The 22,569-nt window shown below is 35.5% G+C and overlaps 1 protein-coding gene across 4 annotated transcripts in view; it reads left to right on the top strand.

The window, feature by feature from the left end:
• Positions 1–22,569, top strand: part of MAP3K4 (mitogen-activated protein kinase kinase kinase 4) — a 64,325-nt gene that overhangs the window by 28,460 nt on the left and 13,296 nt on the right. Inside the window, exons 4-17 of one of the 4 annotated variants that reach the window (XM_072332619.1) lie at positions 702–944; positions 4,521–4,667; positions 6,061–6,218; positions 6,615–6,731; positions 7,147–7,246; positions 7,351–7,434; positions 9,109–9,375; positions 11,138–11,287; positions 12,033–12,194; positions 13,144–13,277; positions 14,990–15,068; positions 17,116–17,194; positions 19,180–19,276; positions 20,130–20,246. In XM_072332619.1, coding sequence (XP_072188720.1) covers positions 702–944; positions 4,521–4,667; positions 6,061–6,218; positions 6,615–6,731; positions 7,147–7,246; positions 7,351–7,434; positions 9,109–9,375; positions 11,138–11,287; positions 12,033–12,194; positions 13,144–13,277; positions 14,990–15,068; positions 17,116–17,194; positions 19,180–19,276; positions 20,130–20,246 — 1,934 coding nt within the window. The remainder of the gene's footprint in view (positions 1–701; positions 945–4,520; positions 4,668–6,060; positions 6,219–6,614; positions 6,732–7,146; positions 7,247–7,350; positions 7,435–9,108; positions 9,376–11,137; positions 11,288–12,032; positions 12,195–13,143; positions 13,278–14,989; positions 15,069–17,115; positions 17,195–19,179; positions 19,277–20,129; positions 20,247–22,569) is intronic. The other 3 variants (XM_072332620.1, XM_072332621.1, XM_072332622.1) reach the window with 3 other exon arrangements.

Consider the following 22,569-nt stretch of genomic DNA (forward strand, 5'->3'; position numbering starts at 1 on the left):
TCAGCTTAGCTACTGGCACTTCTATAAAAATTGCATTACTTCATAATGTGTAACTTTGTATAAAATATTTGGGAAACGAAAGTTGTAGATATTCTGTGTACTTGAGAAAGAATGATGTTACTTGCCTGAGCTAAACAAGTGCAAACTTCTTTCTTAATTTGTTGTCATTAGTGTAAAGCCTTTTTATTTCTTCTTATTATTTTTAATATATCCTGAAAATTTCAAGTTCTGTACATTATAAGGGTCTGAGTATATATGTTCCTATTGTGTTAGGCTTAATTGCTGTGTCTGTGATAAACACAAATATCAATTTCTTCCTATGTAGTGATTTTTGATGTTTAATTGGTGATTTAATTATTTTAAATCAGTAACATAAAGTAAAAAATGGTGTTGTTTGCTGCCAAGGGTACATTTGTGTTCACCTCAGTATGGTGATCCTCAAATGAAAAAAAAATAACAAAAATAGTGTTAGCTTTAAAAAGAACAAGAAGTCAAAAAAAACCAACAACCACCCCACCACCTAAACAAAAAATGAAAATAGAATTGAAACTTCTGTGGTTGATTTGCCAGTTAATTAATAGGCAGCTGCTATAATAGAACCTTACCTTTTAAAAATAGTCTTTTTTATATGCTGCTTTAATTAGACCCTAGATCTTAAAGAATTTGGAGATCCTTTTTATGATACCTATTTCTTGTTACAGTTTTCAGATTGTCCAGATCCCATGTTGTGTTCAGATTATGTGCAGTTATTAAATTCCCCACCTTGCTGTGAGCAAAAATGCAGCACTGTATCATGGGAAGAGCTGAAATCCATGGATTTGCCTTCTTTTGAACCTGCGTTCTTGGTCCTTTGCCGAGTCCTGCTCAATGTTATCCATGAATGTCTCAAGCTAAGGTTGGAACAGAGGCCTGCTGGGGAACCATCTCTTTTGAGTATTAAACAGGTTTGCTTCAAGTGTTTTTTTTCTATTTGAAATTACTTTGTCTCTTTCATTTTAATAAGGTCATCTATTTAAAGAGGATTTGTTTAAGAAGTGAGAGTATATAATTATGTAATAATTTCTATAAATTGTCTTTATTTCGTATGGAGATGTGGTTTTTGCATGGTAAACAACTGGTTATGTATACTTCTCTGATTTAGACATCCAGGAATCAAATTGGTGATTAAAGAATTATCAACCAGCGAACATAAATAGTGTTTGTTCCATTTGCATTACAAGCTATATAATCTTGTCCAGTACACTTACTTGTACGAGGGTTTTCTAGGCAGAGTAGCCAGTTTTATGGGAGCAGCTTGAAGGGTTTCTGTATTTGTTAGACATTTTATTTGACTCTTTTATCTTTGTGCATGTGAGACCCCTACCAATATGGTGTGAACTCATATTGTAAGTTGACTAGGAAGAAAAACTAAATGGGAAAAAATGCTCTTAGTGTGCAGTATTTTTTATGTAAATATCTGATGTTTTTAAGTATAGTCACCCAAGATTGTGAGTCCTGTCTCAGGTTGAGAATTTTCCAAGAGAGTTTCTCTTCTGATAGTTATCCCATACGAGAAGGGCTGCTCAGGTAGTATCAGTATATCTTGGACCAGACTTTGAAAAACATTGATCTAAACTCATGTCCCTGCTCCCCAGTGAATCTAACCAGAATATGGCTTTGTACAATTTCAATCTCAATGGTCATATTTATTGACTCATATACCTTATGATAAAGTGCAACGTTCTTCTTTCCCTGAGACAGATTGTATTCTTTTTTGCCCTTACATTACATTTATGGAATTTGAGTTGTGCAAAAATGGCTGGTTTTTCCTGGAAAACAATATATTTGTTACAAACTGTTTTGACTGTATGTCCTGTCTCACTAATTACATTGAAACAGTGAATTTAACTGAGCAAATTCTTACTGTCCCACTCAATATTCAGTAGTTCAGGGTGATTCTCACCTGTCTTGAGTTTGTGGCGAGAAGTGGATTTACTGTCAGAAAAGCTTTTTCCTTTCAAAGTTCAGTGAAGAATTTAGATCAGTGCACCTGAAGGTTTTTATTTGCAGATTACAGGATATTGTATTAGAAGAGTGCAATTTAAATACTTTCTTCTTCTTCAAGATCCCTTGGATCTGTAACCAGAAGCACTATAGCGTACCATAAGTTAATGCAGGTGCTGATTTCTTAGGAATTCTGTTATCCACACACTTATTAGCCAGGCAGTATTTGAATATATGTTTCAACAGTTAAAGAAGAAAGCAGTCAAAGGATTTGTGATGGTAAAAACAGAGTCTATCAGCGCTCTATCTGGATAGCCTTAACAGCTCATAGAATCATAGAATGGCTTGGGTTGGAAGGGACCTCAAGGATCATCAAGCTCCAACCCCTCCTGCTGCATGCAGGGCCACCAACCTCCATATCTAATACTAGACCAAGTTACCCAGGGCCCCATCCAACCTGGCCTAGAACACCTTCAGGGATGGGGAATCCACAGCCTCTCTGGGCTGCCTGTGCCAGCATGTTGCTTCCTGTAATTTTTGGATCAGCAGTCCTTTGAAGTTAGCTGACATCGTTTTGCATATTGAGTGTTAGCTGTCATGTAGTACACATTACTCGTAGGTAGCTTGACCTGGCTGAAAAGGGTAAAGATGCAGCTACCTGGTTGTCTGCTAAGTGGCTGATTCTGTCTGGAGAGGAACCACAGTGTACTGACCACTTGACTGGTCCTGCTTGATGGGATTTTCTGTGTCAGGTATAATTATCAGTCATTTAGAGTAGATGTTGATGTAAGTTTTGATAATTTGAAATGGATAAATTTAATTGTTTGGGGACAGATAATGAATTTGTAGGTCAAGCAAATCAAGTAAAGACCTTATAAAATTGCTTGCTCTAAACTGTGGAACAACAGAGGCTTTGCCCAATCCCACCTCCTTTGCAGAAAAGAAATCCTTCTTACGAGCACACTAAACAAAAAATGACTCATCAAACAAATCAATCATAGTGGTAACATTTTCAGTTTATAGACCATGTTTTTGATTTGCTTACTGCCTTGTAAGTTTCTGTTCCTAAACTTGACATTTAAAATTAGCATTCCATATTTGTAGTTTGCTCTTTTTGTAAATCCTGTGCTCTGTTATTGAATAACACCGTACCTTACTGTATGGGCAGTACTATTTAAAGAAGAAATCTCTTTTTAATGGTGTTTTAATAGTATTTTACCTTGGAGTAGACGAGGGATCTTCTGCAAAGATTAGAAGTACTTTTCTAGTATCAGTGAAGTGTACCATAATATGAAGCGTTAGGGACAAGTAATAATGCCAAGTCCTACCTGTCTCTATGAAACAACAGATTGATTATTAGATACCAATTTTAAATTGTCTGAACAAATGATGCTTTCCTTTGTGGGTCCAGTGGCAAAATGAAACAATAGGTTAGCACTGTGTACACTGTGTGTGATTGAGTGGAGAGTGGAGAACATGTTTTCATTTTTAAGTAAGACACAGTGGAGATATAAATGTCTGATTTTTAGATTTCCACATTATAGTGAATTACTGTGGTTGTGGGTTTGGTTTTTTTGTTTTTTGGTGTTTTTTTTTTTCTGCCCCTTTTTTTTACTTGAACTGCTAACAGACCTAAGACTGAGGCTTAGAAAGCTACCATTCTTTTCCCCCTGCATGCCAGGGGTATGTAGCGTATTGTGTTTTGGCCTGCGAGAGATTCAAAAGTACTCTTTTGATCTCAGACTCTTAATTTAATGAATTTGGTGCTCAAAAAAGGTTGGGATGTCAGACCTGGAGACTGATGTTAATTTCAAAAGAATACACACTTAGCTCTGGAAGGGATTTTGAGAGGCCTTTGCTAATGGGGGTTTGAAATGTATTGTGTTATGTACTCCTGTGTTTGTGCTTGTGCATGTTTCTTTAAACAAATGAAAGTTGTAAGCTTTCAGTTAAGAGTGACCACTGTTTGGCCTAAAGCAAATGTGTAGTGGTCAAAAGATCTTTTGCCTAATGTTAGCCTTTTCCAGTGAAACAGCAGGAGTACCAACTGCTTTTCAGGTACAGGTTTTGGAGTAGTGGACACATGGCCAATAGTTTGAAAATCAAATTAATGTAGAGACATATTTCTCGTAAGTCTCCAAGTGTCTGTCAAATTCACTGCATGTTATTCATGACTTGCTTCTGTTTAAAGTTGCTTTTAATTGTCGTGAGACCTCTTGCCCACTTCCAATTGTTTAGTCTGTCCAACAAGGTGCTTACTGTGGCCCTGGGTGGGAAACAGAATATGAAATGTCAGCTGCAATCTCCATTTACAATTATGTGGCAAATGATGTGATGGCAGTTAGGTAATCCTGGCAAACCAGCGCAGGTCTCTCCTGGAGATATACAGAGTGACCTGTATGCATTTCTAAAGGCATTCAGAAATTGCTCAGTGATAAACTAAGACAAACATCTGACAAAATTAAGCTTTCATATTCTGGAGACAACTTATGGGTAGTGTCTTGGCTGACTCTGGTTTTTGGGTTTTTCTTTTGCAGCTAGTGAGAGAGTGTAAGGAGGTTCTGAAGGGTGGCCTGTTAATGAAGCAATATTACCAATTTATGTTGCGTGAGGTGTTAGATGACTTGCAAAAGATTGATTGCAACATTGATGCTTTTGAAGAGGACCTGCATAAAATGTTAATGGTAAGCTTCAAAAGAAGGGAAGGCATTTTGAGTTCTACTAAGAGTAGTTACCTGAGTATTACTCATAGATGTGTATTGCTCATGTTAGGTATAGATATTGCTAATCTGTTGTTCTGCTGCATTAACATAATATTGCTATTCAGAAGGACTTGTAAAGATAATATAATAGCCATTGTCATTTGAAACAATACTAATTCTTGTTTCCTGGACTGTGGAACAGTAGATCTGTAAGAAGTGTGTACTTACAGGAAAATGCTTCATAAGTAGACCTGTCAATTGCATACTGTTTTTTACAATGTTTAATAACCTTTTACTAGTGAATAAAAAAATAGGATTGTTTGATCAATGCTGTGTCTTAAAACTTTAATACCTTACATTCATCCATGAAAGGTGCCTTATTTTTGTGTTCATTATTGTCATAAGAAAAGCACAGAAGTGTTTTCAAGGTTAGTGCCCTACTTCTGACTAATCCTAAATGAAATAATTAAATCAAGTAAATTTAATTAAAGTTACTGTTCCTTTAGATGTAACATTATTTTTGAGCTGTAAAAGTTCAGTCCTCACTGTTCGGGAGGAAAAAACAAAGAACAAATAAAACTAAGAGCAATAGGATATACTTCAATACCTTATTTACTAGTGTTTTATCAGCAGAGCTGCTGGTACTATCATTTGTTGAAGGTACACAGTTATTTCTTGTTACCTGCTTTTTGTTGCCTATAATGGGGAGAGTACACTGTTACAACCTAAAGTTTCTTGTGCAGACTATCTGTTTTTATTGCCATCTGAAATTGAAGAATTGTACTTACCTGGATTTTTTTTGTTGTTGTTAGTTTAAAGCTGTAATAATGAATATATATATATATATATGAATGTATATATAATACTAATGAATATATATATATATTAGAAGTAAGTGTTGGTAAAAGGAATGTAAGGCATAACAGAATCTGAGAAGCTTGTTCTTTGCACTTATCCACACCCAGGAATATGGATCCAAATAGTTTGGAATAATCCAGTTAATAAAACATTTAGGAATGTTTTTCTCTTTGTTTTTGCTTTTTCAGTAGTTTTGTTTTAACCAGCCCTCACATCAGTATGTATTCAACAATATGGTGTTGGATTGCAGCACAGCAAGTAAGGTGATGATACTGCAACTGTTTTCAGAAAGTATTGTAGAGAATGAACTTCAGCATTACTTTTTATTTCTTGAGTCATAAGTTACACCATCTTTGTGGATAAACATAACTTGTTTTCATTCCTAGCAAACAAAACACGTAGAAACATTTTCTATGAACTGTATAATACTAAGTTTGCTTGTTGGTTTGGGAGGTTGTAGTCCTTAGCTGCAGGTTGTGTAACAATTTCTGTTTTAATGATCTCCTTCCATATGCAGGTTTACTTTGATTACATGCGAAGCTGGATCCAAATGCTACAGCAGTTACCTCAAGCATCTCATAGTTTAAAAAATCTCTTAGAGGAAGAATGGAATTTCACCAAAGAAATAACTCCTTATATAAGAGGAGGAGAAGCTCAAGCTGGAAAACTATTCTGGTAGGTTTTAATTACTCTGCTATGATGCCAATTTGTACCGTGTTTTTATGCGAGTTGGTACTTGTTCAGGGTTCACAGACTGGGCTTCTTGAGCCTCCAGTAAGCAGGTAGTTGTCTTTTCGAGAACTACTGGATTGTTGCAATGAGTGTAGCTACAGGATTCAGTAAGTTCAGATTAGTCTTACTCTAGTTGTAACAGGAATGACTGCTAAAATGCAGAGTCCCTGTTCCTGATAGCCCCACAAATGTAAAGTAACAAAGGGCCCCCAAGATGCTGCTTGCTTCTTTAGTTGGACTTGGCAACACAGCTCTTTTGCATTGGATAGTATAGGAAGAAGTTTAAGGTGCCATGCTACCCTGAATAAGACTGAAGTTCCACCATTTCTGTTGCTACAGTGATATTGCAGGAATGCTGCTGAAATCTACAGGAATGTTTTTAGATTCCGGACTACAAGACAGTTGTGATGAATTTTGGGCCAGTGCCGATGACAGTACTGCATCAGATGAAATAAGGTATTAAGCCCTTTGTCTTAATAATAATAAGCACACTTGTGTTTCTTTACCCCTGACAGGAATATACTGCATTTTAATTCTTAGAATGAAAACGTAGTAAATGTGACATTCCTTAGACTTTTTTTTGCTGATATTTCTGTGTGTAGTAATAGTGAATCATCCTTTTGAAACCTAATAACTTTCTTTTAATTTGGAATGTTAGAAGTTGTTATCTAGTTGTCTTTAAATTCTCTTTTTATATCCTTAACAAAAATGTGCTTGGGCAAGTTTGATTGATTTTTAGTCATCTGCTTGTAAATATTTATTTTCTATGTTCTTTCTATTGATAGATAAATTTAAAAGATCTTTTAATAGCTGTGTAAATGTTAACATGCTTTATTAAAACACCATCACTTCATTCCTATCAATATTTCAGGAGGTCTGTCATAGAGACCAGCCGAGCACTCAAAGAACTGTTTCATGAAGCTAGAGAAAGGGCCTCCAAGGCTCTTGGATTTGCTAAAATGCTGAGGAAGGTAAGTTAACAGTAACATTTCATGTGATTCACTGATGTTCACTATTATTTATATGCTTTAAATACATTTAGTTTGAAAGTATATTCTTTTGATGTTGCTTTTAGGACCTTGAAATAGCAGCAGAGTTTGCATTGTCAGCCCCTGTCGGAGATCTTCTGAATGCTCTGAAAACAAAAGAGTATGTGAAGGTAAATTCAATTCAAATGCGTGAAATTAGTGTGGGGATGCTAAGCAAAGCACCAAGGCATATTTATGTTAATATTTTCAATTTTTTAATGTCACCTGTATATCTCAATATTGGTAATGTCATGTGTTTAATACTAAATAGTGGCAGTAGAATTATTTTATTTGTCTGTATTTGTGCGAGAATGGTAGCTTATGTTTTGGGAAACCAGAGTCTAATTCCTTGCCCTTCCAAAGATTTCTGATTTAGGAATTGCAACAGTGCTGCAATAGTACTTCCCATTTTGTGAGAGAGGAATAATAGCACTTACTGAGGAATGGGCCTATGGTGATGAATTGGTGGTTGGACTAGGTGACATTAGTGGTCCTTTCCAACTTTAATGATTCTCGGATTCTGTTTCTAGAAAACTGTTGGGCAGAAAATTAAATTAACTTCATTTTGCACAGGTGCCCAGTAATGACTGCATTATAAACTCCCATATGAATGGTTTAATGCTTTGTCCCTAAGCCATCTAGTCTTTATTGTAATTTGAATTTAAAGAAGTCAACTGTTTCAATTAGTTATATTTATTTGGATCTGCTGCACTGTTGGTTTTTCTATTTCTTTTTTCTTTTTTCTTTTTTTTTTTTTCTCCTTATTTGTGTTTAAAGTACATAATTTCCAGATGGGTACCAACTGAATGACTTTTATGTGAGAAATTTCCTGTTGGATTTAAGTGAATGATTGCTAAAAGGGGACATTGGTTTGAGGGAAGACAGACATGTTAATAGGAGGGAAGCACATCAGGTGTTGTTAAATATATAGATAAAACCATTGTGGGTTAGATGACCTTTAGAACTCCTTTCTGTTTAGAGAGATAAAAAAAAATTAAAAGAAAACCAATTCCAAAACATGTGATTTAGCAGGACTCTGCTCTGTGAATTGTCTAAAAGAGAAGGTGGTCAGGGAAATTTTCAATTTACATTTACTTTTAAAAAATACTGTTTCCTATTCACACCGCTGCTCTAAGACACTATATTGGATTTTGTTGAAGACAGTATCATTGTTCCTATGCACGTCATTGAAGAAAAGGTTGAACCTTAACTTTAAAAAGTTTGTTTGAGCATGTGGTTTAAATGATCTATTGCAAAATCTTTAAGATTTGTCTGCTCTTATGTGTTTCCTCTCCCCCTTTTTAAGTTTCTCACAAAGACATACTTTGGTTATTAACACTTCATATACTGGCCTCCTAGCTTTGTGTGGGGAGTTGAAATGTTTGAAAACCTATTCAGTCAGATGCACTGTGGTTTTGGGAAACTGTTTTAGGTTTCATTAACAGTGTTACAGGTTTCATTTTGACCTATGGATAATAGTGATTTTAGTTGAGAAATATACATGCCTTATGTCAAAAATGTTGAGTGTCGTGTTTTGTCTTAGCTTGATGGTATCCAGCTCTGAAAAGAAAGAGCTAAACTTAAACTCTACATCAGTTACCTTATGACAGATCACAGAAATCAACTATTTTGCTGTTCTCACAGTCCGATTCTGACTCATGACTTGGTTAAAAATATTGCTTTAGCATGCTTATTGTACAGCTACTTGAGATAACTTGTTTAAATTGGATGACACATCTCTATTTTAGTTATCGCAGGAGAAAGTGAAATTCATTAATTCAGTCTCATTTTATTTTCTTCTGCAGGTACAAATCCCTGGACTCGAGAATTTACAAGTATTTGTCCCAAGTAGTATTGCATGTGAAAAGTCTGTGATTTTGCAGCTCCTGAATGCGGCTGCTGGAAAAGATTGCTCGAAAGATTCAGATGAGGTTGCATATGAGGCCTATTTAATAATGACCAAACACAATGACAAAGACCATGAATTAGGTGACATGTGGAGTGCATGGGAGGGCCAACCGGTCAAAGTAGTGCCACAAGTAGAAACTGTTGATACGCTACGAAGCATGCAGGTGGGTTGCTTCTTTTTGTTTTGCCTGCTTGTGTGATCTTCATGCTTTTTTGAAGTCTTCTCCGTCTAGATTGGCCAAAATGATTTAAGTGAGACATGTTTCATTTTATGTGTATATTTATATATTATAGCATAAGATTGATTCTTAGTTGTATTAGTAGACTCCATTGAATTGTAATGTTTCTTAAAAATGTACATTTTTCAGGGATAGATTTTTGTAGTCTTATTTGGTGTTCAGATGGGTTGACCTTCACGTTTTATTAAGAACTCACCAATCTTCAGTAACTTCAGTCAGTTGCACGTTTTCCACTCACTGACACATGATACAAATTAGTTTCAGTCTTGAGTGAATTGTGATATTTGAAGTAAAATATCTGTGAAGTTACTGGATGTTCAGCAGCTCTTTAAGAAGAAATATTTCCAGTCATACTTCCCTTCATTCCAAGCCAATGGGGGTTCCTGCCAGTAGTTCTGCTGTGCTACAGTATCCGAGCCAGCTGCAACTCCCTGCCTATCCTGTTCACATGCCCTTATGTTAAGCTAAGTGAATTTTCCTTTTAGTATGTCATGCAGTTCCTTGGATCCCTACCATAAATGGGCTCTCCTGTCTACTAACAGGGTGACTTTCTGTATCACTGAGTGTGGCCTCAGATGTTCTGAGGGCCTCCAGCAGCTGCGGGCAGTTAGAAATACCATTTCTATGTAGCACTGTTTATCTGTAGGCAAGACTGAACAGTAAAAAACTAACAAACAAAACTTATAATTAAGTTTTTAAAATTTCATTGGACTTGTAGTAAAGGTACCATTTCATTCAGTGAGTGAAAACAGCAGAAGATGGAATTTAGTTTGCAAATGGCATCCAATCTGACTTAGATAACATAACATGGATGCATTTATGTTTGTGTCTACATAATATTTAATAATCTCTTCTAAATTGTATATTGAAAATTTAAGAGGTGAAGCGTTCTTCAGAAAGGTTGTGTTCTGTGTTGCAAATAGCATGCTTTGATTGCAAACTAGAGAAAATATTTAAACTTGAGAAAAGATGTTCTTTTAAAAAATAGAAGAATGCCATCAACATTTTAAGAAATTTGAGCTGGAAAATATTGTTTATTGGGAAGATTTAAAAAATGCAGATGAAAGAAGTCTTGTTTTGTAACATTTTTCAGCTCCCTTTTCTGTATTTTGAAGTTGACAGTGTAGGATATGAAGCACAGTGCCATGGCAAAGAGAGCACCATTTGCTATTTTGTGCACTTTTATAGAAGTCTATAATATTGGAATTCTGGTTTTCCAAACATTCTCTTGTGTTTTAGTAATTTTCAAAATCTGAGCAAACAACATGGGTTAAATGAGTGTCCCAAATATGTTACCTCTCTTGGATAAAATCTGTTTCTGTTGATTGTTACCTCTGTCTGCTTAGAGAAAGTATAATTATTATGCTTAGATATTGCCTTTGTATAACTGTTTTGAAGATAATTTTTAACATAGTGTTTCCCAATTTTCTACAAGTTAATCATCTTTCAAGAAATGAATAATAGTATGTTCCCCTTGAAAACTTCTTGTGGCATTTAATGTTAAAGACCTGTGCTTGAAAGACGAGTGTTTATCAATCTGTGTTGCTAGCATCGGACTTTTTGGTGTGAATTAACCATATAATATGTTAGAATTTCCAAAAATTCCCAATTGGCATTGGTCAATACAGGACATGTTTGTAGAGAGTAGGTTTTGTTGATAAGGACTAGTGGTATCTCATATTCCTAGGTTGACAACCTCCTTCTCGTAGTCATTCAGTCTGCCCACCTTGTGAGTCAGCGAAAAGCTTTTCAACAGTCTATAGAAGGGCTCATATCGCTCCACCAGGAACAGACATCCAGCCAACCAGTCATTGCCAAAGCTCTGCAGCAACTAAAGGTAAGCTGTTTTCCAGATTATGTCAGTTAAAGTGATTTTACTGTATTCACTGATAAGTAGAGATATGTGAGGAGACTTGATTGCAGTGCTAATGATGTTCTATAGCTGTAATTTGTGCAAGACCATTGGAATTCATTTTCAGTATGATGTTCATTCTTTTTTTGCTAAGAATGTGTGGGTGTAATTTTGAGCAATGTTAGTATAATCATTGTTATATTAGTTATGTAGGGAACAAGTCCGTCATGCAATAGAAATATAGTAACAGAAAAAGTAACGTATTTGTTTGAGAGGATTAGAGAATGGAAGGAAAGTGTTTGATTTTTATTTTGCCTTTTTAAAGATCCAGAAACACTAAAACATTTCTGCGTTGAATTTGCAGTATCTGGGTCCTGTGTTTCCTCTTGCATTCAGCAAGAAGCTATGCACATATCATGGTTAAAATACTACCAAAATCTTGGTTACATTATAGATAGAAAAACTCTTTTTTTTTTCCCCTTTTGCTTTTGTTGTTCTTAAAGTTAATCTCATAAAAGCAAACAAACTGAATTGTGATACTGCATTTAATTATAAGACTTGCCTAGTGCAAGTTATGAAAAGTATTTGTTTTTCTGAGATTGAGTGAATTGTGGTGACATTAAAGTATATTTGCATTTAAAATAATGTAATCATCACATTTGTATTTGCCTTAATCTACTCAGCAGTCAAATATAAATAATAATTTGATCTTTTTTTTGTTGTTATTTAGAATGATGCATTGCAGCTATGCAATAAGATAAGCAGTGCCATTGACAGAGTTGATCATATGTTCACATCTGAGTTTGATGCTGAAGTTGATGAATCTGAATCTGCAACTTTGCAGCAGTACTACCGGGAAGCCATGATTCAGGCTTACAATTTTGGGTTTGAGGTATGGAAACTAAAAGCTAATGATAATGACAGTATGTTTTGTGGAACTGATGTGAAACTAGCAGAACACTTTAAAAACTGTGAATGAAAAAGATTGGAAAAGAACACACAGATATTACAGAGTCCAATTAGTAATGTTTGAAACTCTAAAAAGTGTTAAGATCTTGTTAAATTTGAGTGTAGTCTTGCAAATTTTGCTACCTAGTTATGTTCTAGATGAAATTGGAAATATTCTTTGGTATTGTGTGTCATTGTGGCTTCTCGCTGTTTTTCAATGAGGAGTAGTGCAAAAAGACATTAGAGGCTTCCTTTCAAAGTTTATGGTGGTTCTTTGATGCAGTGAATATGGCTTTTGAGTGTTTTCCCTACAGTGCTGATGAGAAAATGTCATGTTTATATAATGTATAATGTTTCCCTATTTAATTCCTATGACCTTTGTAAATTTCTAGATTTTTTTTTTTGAGACTGTATAGTATGCTAACAGACTTTTAACGATAGTCTTCTAAAAAACATCTGGTATTTCTGGTTTGTTTGTTGTTTTTTTTTACTGTATACATACAACTCTTTTATTTTTCCTCTGGATTATCTATAATACAACTGAAAATAAACATTACTTTGAGGTCCTGTCTCTGGATTATGGATCTGAGCGTTTATGTAGGATATTACTTAAATGCTGTGTACACTGTTAAACTTCAGCATATGCCCATGAGTACACATTAATACAATAGGGCTGAAGTGCTGCCCCTCACTGTAACTCATTTTGTGTCATATACTTTCACGTTTCTTTCTATAGTTGCAACTACTTGCATGAAATCATTTTGTCTGAGCATAGGATGTGATTGTTAGACTGCACGAAGTTTTCTTAGCCTGCAAATACTCTGGTGGATATTGCAAATAATACTTCTGATATTACTAATATTATTTGAAAAGTAATCTTTAATTTCTTATAGTACCATAAAGAGGTTGTTCGTCTGATGTCTGGAGAATTTAGGCAGAAAATTGGAGACAAGTATATCAGCTTTGCCAGAAAATGGATGAACTACGTGCTAACAAAATGTGAGAGTGGCCGAGGTACTCGACCCAGGTAACAGCGAACTTGTTAATGTCATAGTAATTTGTGTTACTTTTTAAATAATATGCAGGACTCTTCATGCTGTGAACAGTGATTGTTTAGAAGCTATTCTTTTAAACTATTAATGCTTCTGGCACTTGAGTTTTGAAGATAATTTGAATTGTAAATACATAAAGCCAAATGAGTCCTCCAGCTGCTTTGCAGAATCTTCTGCTGAACATCTTGCCTCCTGTTAGGAAGAAAAAGTGGAGATCATTGGACTCAAAACAGTTCAGAAACTGGGTATGGGCCATTAGCTCTGGACAAAAGTATGTGACCAGGCGTCAACAAAGACTGCTGAATATGCAACAGGCATTCTCAGAGTATTGTACAGAGAAAGGACCATTGTTTTGTGTGGTTGCAGAAATGATGTCTGTATAAAAGCTTTTGCCTCCTGTACAAATGCTTTTTATCAGTCTCTTTTGAAAGTAAGGCCCACAGCTGAGGAAGAAGTGTTTCCACTCTGGTGAAAGTTCTTCAGGTTGATGATTGCATATAAATATTAGAATTCAGCCTTTCTATTTGTGAAATGGTTTTTGTTGCAGTCCAAATTACTTCTGCTTGCACATGATTCCTTTTCCCAGTTTTATTTCAAAGCCTCTTTTTTCATCCATAACTTAATTTCAGAAATTAAACGGATTGAACCACATTTTCTGCTTTGAGTGATATAAAGCTATAGTTAAACTAACTGTATCTAGATCTACATTACAGATATCTAAATGCATGTTTCCTCAGTCTGTTGAGAGTACTATTGGGCCTGGTGGTCTCTCAAACTGTGCTTAGTGCTGTGAGACTCTATTGCTGGATGCTAGCAGGAAAAAGCATTATCTTCATCGTCTTGAGGATGTAAAATAGTGTCTGGATTTTACAGTATTTTGTAGCTGATAGATCAGAATTTTATGGAATTCTGTTGCTTTATAATAGATGCTTTATATTGATCCGTGCTTGCAGATGTTTTTATTTTTCTATTTATTTTATTATTATTATTATTTTCTCTTAAAGAATAGGGCTGATCAGTCTTTCCTGGATGTGGTCTGTTTTACTGGCAGGCAGAAGAGGAGGAAAGAGTGGTAGTCTGAAGCATGTCTGCGTAGCCTAGTTAGCTTGCTGTGATAATTTACTTGTACCTTGTAGGTTGCAGCTGCCAGTTTTAGTTAGCAGTAGCAGTTTGGTAGTTGGGAAGTAGCTAAAGGCACAAGTCACTCAAGCCAAGTAAATTATTTGTTACCAGTCTAGGCTTTCAAGCCAGTGATGCCCAATTCATACTGGTCAGATTCTTAAGAAGTCATTAGAACTCTTTTTATCTTGTTTCAATAGTGATAATTTAGGAAGGGGACATTGGGGTTTGGCTTGTTACTCTAAAATATTGTAAGTGAGTTGATGGTACCATCCCTGAAGATAGTACACATATGAGTATTCAATGAGTTGTTATAATATGTTCATTGATATTCAGTGATCTGCTTGCTTTCTTTGACAGCATCCTTGTTAAAATCAGGCTTTATCACCATGTAACTCAGCAAATATTAGCATAAGTTAAATATGTTGCCTCTAATATATTAAATTGCTTTCTTACTTATTTTTCCTGTTGAAAGTATGAAATAACTACCATTTGCTTTTCTTTGATGTTGAAACACCTGTGATGACTCTCATCAAAGAGTAATTCGTGTTTTCTATCTCTGAAATAGGTGGGCAACTCAAGGCTTTGATTTTCTTCAAGCCATTGAACCAGCATTTATTTCGGCTCTCCCAGAAGATGACTTCTTGGTATGGAATAAGTTATTGTGATTCTTATTTATTTCTAAGTAATTGTGAAGCATTTCTATGACTGTTTGTTATCAGGGCTGTTTTTTATAAAGTCTGACTGCAGATGGGCTGAAAATTGCTGTTATGTATAACTGATGATGATGATGACATCTCTTTAGTTTATAAAGTTAGGAATAGCGCATGGTTATGACCACTGGTATTAATATTTTCAAATTGCTGACAGATTGCCTGTTCTGTGCTTCTGTCTCTGGGGAAACTCGGTACAGGCTTTAAAAAAAAAATGTAGGTAGCTCAATAAATTTCTGAATAGAAGCTTCTGAGTCTTAGCACCCAATAGCCACTTCATAGTTTAGTTTCTGCTTATATTTTTGCCAACAGCTCTCAAATAAGTTATGTTTTTGTTCTTCTGTGTCTATGTTGTTGTACGAGAGTTGTCTGCCTAAATGATAAGGTTAAGGTTATGATGGTAATACAGTAATACTGTAGTTTCAGAAAGTAGCCCCTCAGCTTTACTGATCTGATTTGATGCAGTTTCAAAGGTGCCTGCTATTTTGAAGAGTAATGTGTGTGTACTTTGGTGTTACTATCTTGCTGCTAGAGATCATTATCTATAAGGAAGCTTCTAAGGAGGAAAGAATGTGGCCTATGACATTAATAACTGGTAATTTTGTCCATAAGTGGAACCGATACTTTCTTGTGACCGTGAAAGTGTGCTAACAAGCAATCGTGCATGAGTTAGTTTGTTGACTGATAATTATCTAAAATACCTTGACATTTCCTCAAGTAGGGTTTTTATGACAGAGGTTTCAGAGGTTTATGTAATATAGATTAAGTTTGGATATGGAGCAAGTAGGAGAGAGAGGGAGAAAAACCAAAACCCTTCACAGAATTTCTGAAGTTTTGGTTTGTTAAAGCTGGATTTCAGTTTTGCAGTGTGTTACTTGAAGCTCCTTACGGTAATTTAGTTTGACTACTGTATAACCCCAGCTCACAGCATTTTACCTAGAAATGCCTACGTCAGTCTTAATCTCATTCAAATAATGCTTGATAGCATTAAAAAAAAAAAACAACAAAAAAGTCTAGATTTGAAGCTCTAGATTTAAAGCTGAGATAGATTTAAGCTCAGTCTAAGTTGGTAAGATATGCCAATCACAGACTACACACTGTTATTTCATTTAATTGCTGTTCTTTCAGTTAGTCTAACGTCTAGCTTCCAAGTTCCAGTCTTCAGTAAGCGTTTGAATTGTTGGAAGAATTGTTGACTAGTCCGAATAGCTGATATTTAGAAGTGGCTTTCATAGTAACTGTACTGAAGAACAAGATTTTATTTCATTACTGTGAAGATAAATTTTATTCCTGGTGTTCTGACAATTTAATGGATTCAGTCAGATTTAATAGTTTGTTTGAGGTTTCATGAACAATTATGAGTCAAGCTCAGGTTGCCTGAGCCTAAGTTCAGTGATTTGACTAATAAACATTCTTTCCCAAAAGCTTTGCTTGCTTCCTGGGAAGGTTAGGAAAGTGGATTTCTTTTACTGTGCAATGCTTCATGTTCATTATTTTATAGGCTTTCATTTTATGATTCAGGCTGGCATATTTTCATCCATATTCTTTCACTGTTTCTTACTGAAGAGTGGGAACAGGCAGCAGAGGTTGTTGCAGCATTTTCTTAATTCCAGCAAGCTTGATTGTACATTTTTATTAGTGATGGATAATTGTAAGTTTCACTAGCTTTATATTATGAAGTATTTTTATGGTGAATCGTTGTTTAGTTCTCATGCTTACTGAGTTTTGGCAAGGCCAACAGACAAGGCAAAATTAAGACTTAATATGTTGAAAATAAATAAATAATATAAAAAAAAGTCAGTCAAAACCCCCATATGCATCCAAAATGGTAATATTGTTGGTAGACACGGGAGTGAAGCATGTAATTTTTGAGATATTATGTATTTAACCAGTATCATTTAATTACTGTGAGATTTACCGTATTGTTACGAACTCTCTTGAAATATAAAATATCACAACGTTTTCTGTTTGCATTTTCTAGAGTTTACAAGCTCTGATGAATGAGTGCATTGGCCACGTAATTGGAAAACCTCACAGTCCTGTTACAGGTCTGTACCTTGGTAAGGCAGAAGTTACTGGTGTTGGTTCTTGAGTTTTGCTGCTATTTTTACATAACTTTGATTGTAGAGTAGTTTTTAAAAGCTAGAAAGAGAAATAAAGGTTTTATTTCAAGGCTTTTGTGATTCTTGATGGGAAATTGTGACTGCCTCAGGAAAATGTAGATAAATGGTAGTTTTACTCAAGAAATTTTGAAGCTTTACAGATGCTTTTGCCTGATTTTGCCCTCGAATCCCTGTGAAGTTTTGCAGATCTTCTGGAGGACTGTGTTTTCTAAAGGTTGGTTAAAGAAGCAGTTTTAACTTCAGACAGATGTTCATAGCTCTCTCCCAGATTTTCTTTGTGGCACTGCAGGTGTTTACACTTCTGACAGACTTTTATTTAAGTGTTGAGGTACGGAGAATTGTGGGAAACAATTCTCCAATACCAAAGTTTGTCATGGCTTAAAAAATACCTTTGTTTGGCATAAGAAGATCAAGATATTTCATTGTTTATTGTGAGAAGGAGGATGTTTCCTCAGCTGTGTTTCTTTTTCACATACCTCTCTCTCAGCACTGTTTCTCTCTTCTTCCTCCCAAGTCCACTGAGTGGTTTAACTTTCAAAATACCACATCTCCTTCCTGTGTTTCTCCTGATGCCCACTTCCTGGATAGGCTTGATGGCCAGTGACATGAAGGGAAGGTGGTTTGACTTGGCCAAGAGGAAATTTTTCAGTATTTTAGGAAAGCTTTACTTTTAATGAGGAACTCTTGTAAGCTGAGAAACCTTTCACAATCAAAGTCAGCATAATCCTTTGAATAGAAGTATTGTCTAAAAGAAAAACTAGTCAAATTCTGTGCTGTGATGCTAAACCTGTACATTCAGTTTTTGTACTGTATTGTAAATAACTGAATATAAACTGTATCCTAGCTGCAGATCTTGCAAATACTCCTTTCTGTCTCACGATCAGGAGTAAAATAAGAATTCCTAGTTCCATTTGTATTCTGTATTGAGTGACTTAAACCCACTGTGATCTTTGCCCCCTTTCCTAAAGTTGCATTCATGCTGTTGCCTATAGATACACAGCAGGGAGTCTCCTGGTGTTTCATCCTGTCTTCTTCCTTTGTGAAGCAGCATGTATCCACCTTTGTGGGCTAGATTCTACCTTCTGCTGGTGTCCTTGCAAATTCTAACAGGAAAACCAGCTCTGGTCCTGACAGCCTGGTAGTGCAAACAAGGCAGAAAACAAGCTTGCCATGATTAATCCAGCCTTGTAGAAAGGGAACTGTCCCAGGTTTTGATGAGCAATCAGCTATCTTGTGTCACCATATATTTCTGACTACATAGGGAGAGGTTGGGGAATGGCAAAATGCTTTATAATGCTTTTGTGGGCACTGAGTGAGCTAGACATAAGGTCAGTGTGGCTGATTTAGGTATGACCCATTCCCTGTTCACCATTTATTTGCAGACTGCCATAGGGAGATGATTAGTATTGGTAAAACTGTCATATGTGTTTTTTACTCAGTTTTGCTTTATCTTGTCTGAGAAACCCAATTTTGATGCAAAATTGACATGGTAGCTTTGTTTGCTTCTTAATTATTATTCAATTTGTTAATATCTGTTTTGAAGTAAGATAATAAAACATTCTTTCAATATTTTCAATATTCAAAATATGAATTTGAAATAATGAGGATTTAGTTTTATTCAGGTAAACATCTTCAAATTGCTGCTTTTTTTTTCTTTCATATTTTTGGGAATTTTAATTATTTTCTAATAAGTGTTACATGATACAGTGTGAATAATATTTATTATTCATAGCTTTGTAACAGCTTTATTTAAAATCTGAGCGATTAGGAAGTTTTCTTAAGGGATAAGCAAATATGTGCTGGTTTGCACATAATTCTGTGGGATTGCAGTTAATGTTAGTTTTGTGTCTTAAAATGTCCTTAACATTTTTCTGACATATAAGATCTTACCTTTTTTTTTCTTTTTTTTCCCATGTCTGCAGCTATTCACCGAAACAGTCCCCGTCCTGTGAAAGTACCTCGCTGCCATAGTGATCCACCAAATCCTCATCTTATCATCCCCACTCCTGAAGGCTTCAGGTATTTAGCATTAGTTTAGATTTCTAAACTGTTTTGTACTCTGGTTGCTCTGCTGACTTTTGGAACACCATGCGTGAATCGTATCTTACCTCTTGGAGGCAAGACTTCTAGAAAAAAACTGGCATGTCTCAATTTTATAGAAGTGCTTTTAAAGACAATACAGCCTCCTTCTTTCCTTCTCCTTCTGCCCCTTTATTTTACAGATTTTATTCGTGCGTGCTTCCCAGCTTTGAAGTCACTCATATCCTCATTGCCTGAAAACCCTGTAAAAATGGAACAAATTGTAGTCTAGTAAAAATAGTCTTGATAGCAAGACTTTTCTTTTTTTCCTTTCCCTGCTCAGAATCTCTGTGTTACTGTGATAGTGGTTTCTGTAGTTCAGCTTTATGTTTAAAAAACCATAGCATTCTGGTATATTGAGGCATTTCTGTATCATCGTCAATCTTTGACAACCTAAAAACAATGACTGAATTTGCTTCCCTTTGAAAGAGTTGACATGAAAATGTTTGTGTAAACCTCGCCACACATCTTTTTACACAGAAGATTTTATTTTTCGAGGACAGCAGCACAGTCAAACTACACACTTGACTTTTTGGGGAATTGTTTAGCTGCTGGCAGATGCCGGCATTAATCTAAACATTTGGAGGTCGTTACTTTAAGGATGATTTTTCTTGTACATATTGACATTTCCTGAGGCTTCTGAGACCCAAGATTGTTTCACAGAGAAGTCTGTATGTATTTGGAAGACATTTAAAGTCATGCCTCAATCAAAATTTCATTTTTAAAGTAAATTTTCAGCTCCATCCATTATTACTTTTTGAACTCTTTCCTGAAGTTTTTCTTCTTGCCACAGCACACGGAGTGTCCCTTGTGATGCACGGAACCCTTGCAACGTTACTGTCAGTCGCCCCGCTCCCGTCGGTAGCGACTCAGCTCAACCCAAATCTGTCAGCAGTGCAAATGATACCAGGTAGCCCAACTCCATGACATAGCAGTCTCATTCTACTTACATCATCCATATAACTGTTTCCACCTACTTGCATTCCAGTAGATCATTTGCACCGTGCTTTTCCGTCCCATCATATATTCCACTAGCTTCTTCATTCCTGTTTGACTTGAGTAGAATCTTACGTTGTAGAAACTGATGACAAACCCCTTCTCAGAATTAAAATCTCTGAAGCAAATTTGTAGTTTAAGCATGTGCTTCTGACGTTTGGAGTCAGTAGATAACAAGCTCACTTAGTTGAAAACGTCCATGAAATTAACATAATCTAGTCAGTTTGGTATAACTTCACTAAATTGTATTGGTAACTAACACTTGGCACTAAGTTGACTTTTACGTACAAATCAACCCAAGATGTGATATTTATTTTGTTTGTTTTGTTTGTATCTTTATTTTTGTTCTGTTAGATTTTGGCATTGTTAGTATCTGCCATCACTATTTTGAAACAGTAGATGGTGGCAAAAAAGATTAGACAAGTAAAATATTTCATTCGATAAACACGATTTTCAATAGCAACCCTTACCAACTGGACCACAAAAGCACACATTAAGGTCTTAAGAGGGAATTAAATCACAGCTTTGTATGTAGTATCCTTCCTGCAAGTCTTTTTTGTTAACAAAAGGCCTGAATTTTTCTCATTCATACTATCTGTTTTTATCCTTCATGCTTCCATTTTAAGCCCTCTGTTGAAAAAAAGACAAAGCAGGCAGTAATCTGCAGTGCTATGCACTTGAAAAACCCCTTTCAAGTAAGTAAAATTCTAGAGAATTTTTACTGGCAGATTCTGGTGGCGTTATATGCATACAGGGTAAAGATTTATTTGTTTTTTATGATTTTGAAAGTCAAATGCAGAACTTGCTTTATTGTTTTTTCTCTTTATACAATAAATGAAGATGATTTTTATCTTGAGTGCCAAGGTATGTCTTTGCTTGAAGACAGTTTTTAGAGGGGAGATAGGAGGCTTTTTTTCAGTATCTGTAGTCTTTGTTGTGATTTTCTACCAAATGAAGTGGTCACTATTATAATTCGACACAACTGAGTACATGTCATGGTTTCTATATGTGCATCTTTCACACTTCAGTCAAAATTTGTGTAGTTTAGCATTTTGACCTTTTTCTTGTAGTGCTAGAAGGTAGCCATTAAAAAGAGTAGAAATAAGAATTCTACTTTTAATTGCAATTCAATGTACACTACTGTAATATGAAAGTCATTGTGAATGCGGTGCTTTAGTCTAATGGCAGTGGCAGTTTATCTCATACCTGTGTTTTCTGTAGAGCACTACATGTTTTCTTTTGCTGGTGGTGAGCATTAAAATATCTTGTGACTGGGTGTTTTTTGTTGTTGTTTTTTTTCATGCAGTGCTTGGGTTTTTAGTAGCATTGCTTAACCTCCTTTATTACATAGGATATCTGCTTGTTGTTATTCAGTTGGTTTTGTTAAGAAGATGGCCAAATATCACAGTGTAATACATTTATAACAAGTTTCTGCTGTTAATGTAGTCAAAGAACTTGTTATACCTTGCAGTCCTAATTAAGATTTCATTTATTAGTGCTTCAGTAGGAAAGAGGAGTCTTTTGGGTGAAGTGGCATTGGCTTTGTATGCAAGAGGTGTGGAGTCCAGCTGCTGGAATAGTGCAGAAGCACAAACTGCACTTTCCAGAATCTCTCTAGACGTTTATGGCATGGTTATAAGCACTACACAGCTAAAAAAGGTTGAATGTAGAAACTTGATACATCAGTTGAATTGGGTAGTGCATAGTGCATAAATACCACCGTAGTTCAGTTGAAGTTATGCTTGTAAAATAAACCCCAACAGCTGTTCCATATAACTCGAAAATGAAATCCAGAGCAGTAATATTTAGTTATTCACATTGAGCTTGATGATACGTATAAATTTGTACTACATTTGTGCCAATGACGTATATAAATGTTTAATTTCTGAGCTAGCTGATGTTATTAAACATCGTTTTATATTTATCCAGAATCAGAGAAGAAATTTATCAAGTATCTCTCTTTTACTCTATTTCTGGGCCTGAGGACGTGCAGGCAGTTCCTTATGGATGCAGGCATTAAAGGATTTGGGTGGCTAGGATAGGACCAAGGTGGATTTTAGACTTCTGCATTCAAAGTTATGATACTTAGACTATTCTGTTTGGTTACTACCTTATTTTAGAGACATTGGGCGTTTTTGAGCTCTGTACAATTAGAAATGTTGCTCTTTATCTCAATATTACTGGAAAAAGGTGTCTGAAGAATTAAGGGCTTAAGACTCATTTATTTCAGTACTGTT

This window comes from Excalfactoria chinensis, chromosome 3 (assembly GCF_039878825.1).
Source record: "Excalfactoria chinensis isolate bCotChi1 chromosome 3, bCotChi1.hap2, whole genome shotgun sequence".
In the NCBI taxonomy this organism is placed as follows: domain Eukaryota; kingdom Metazoa; phylum Chordata; class Aves; order Galliformes; family Phasianidae; genus Excalfactoria; species Excalfactoria chinensis.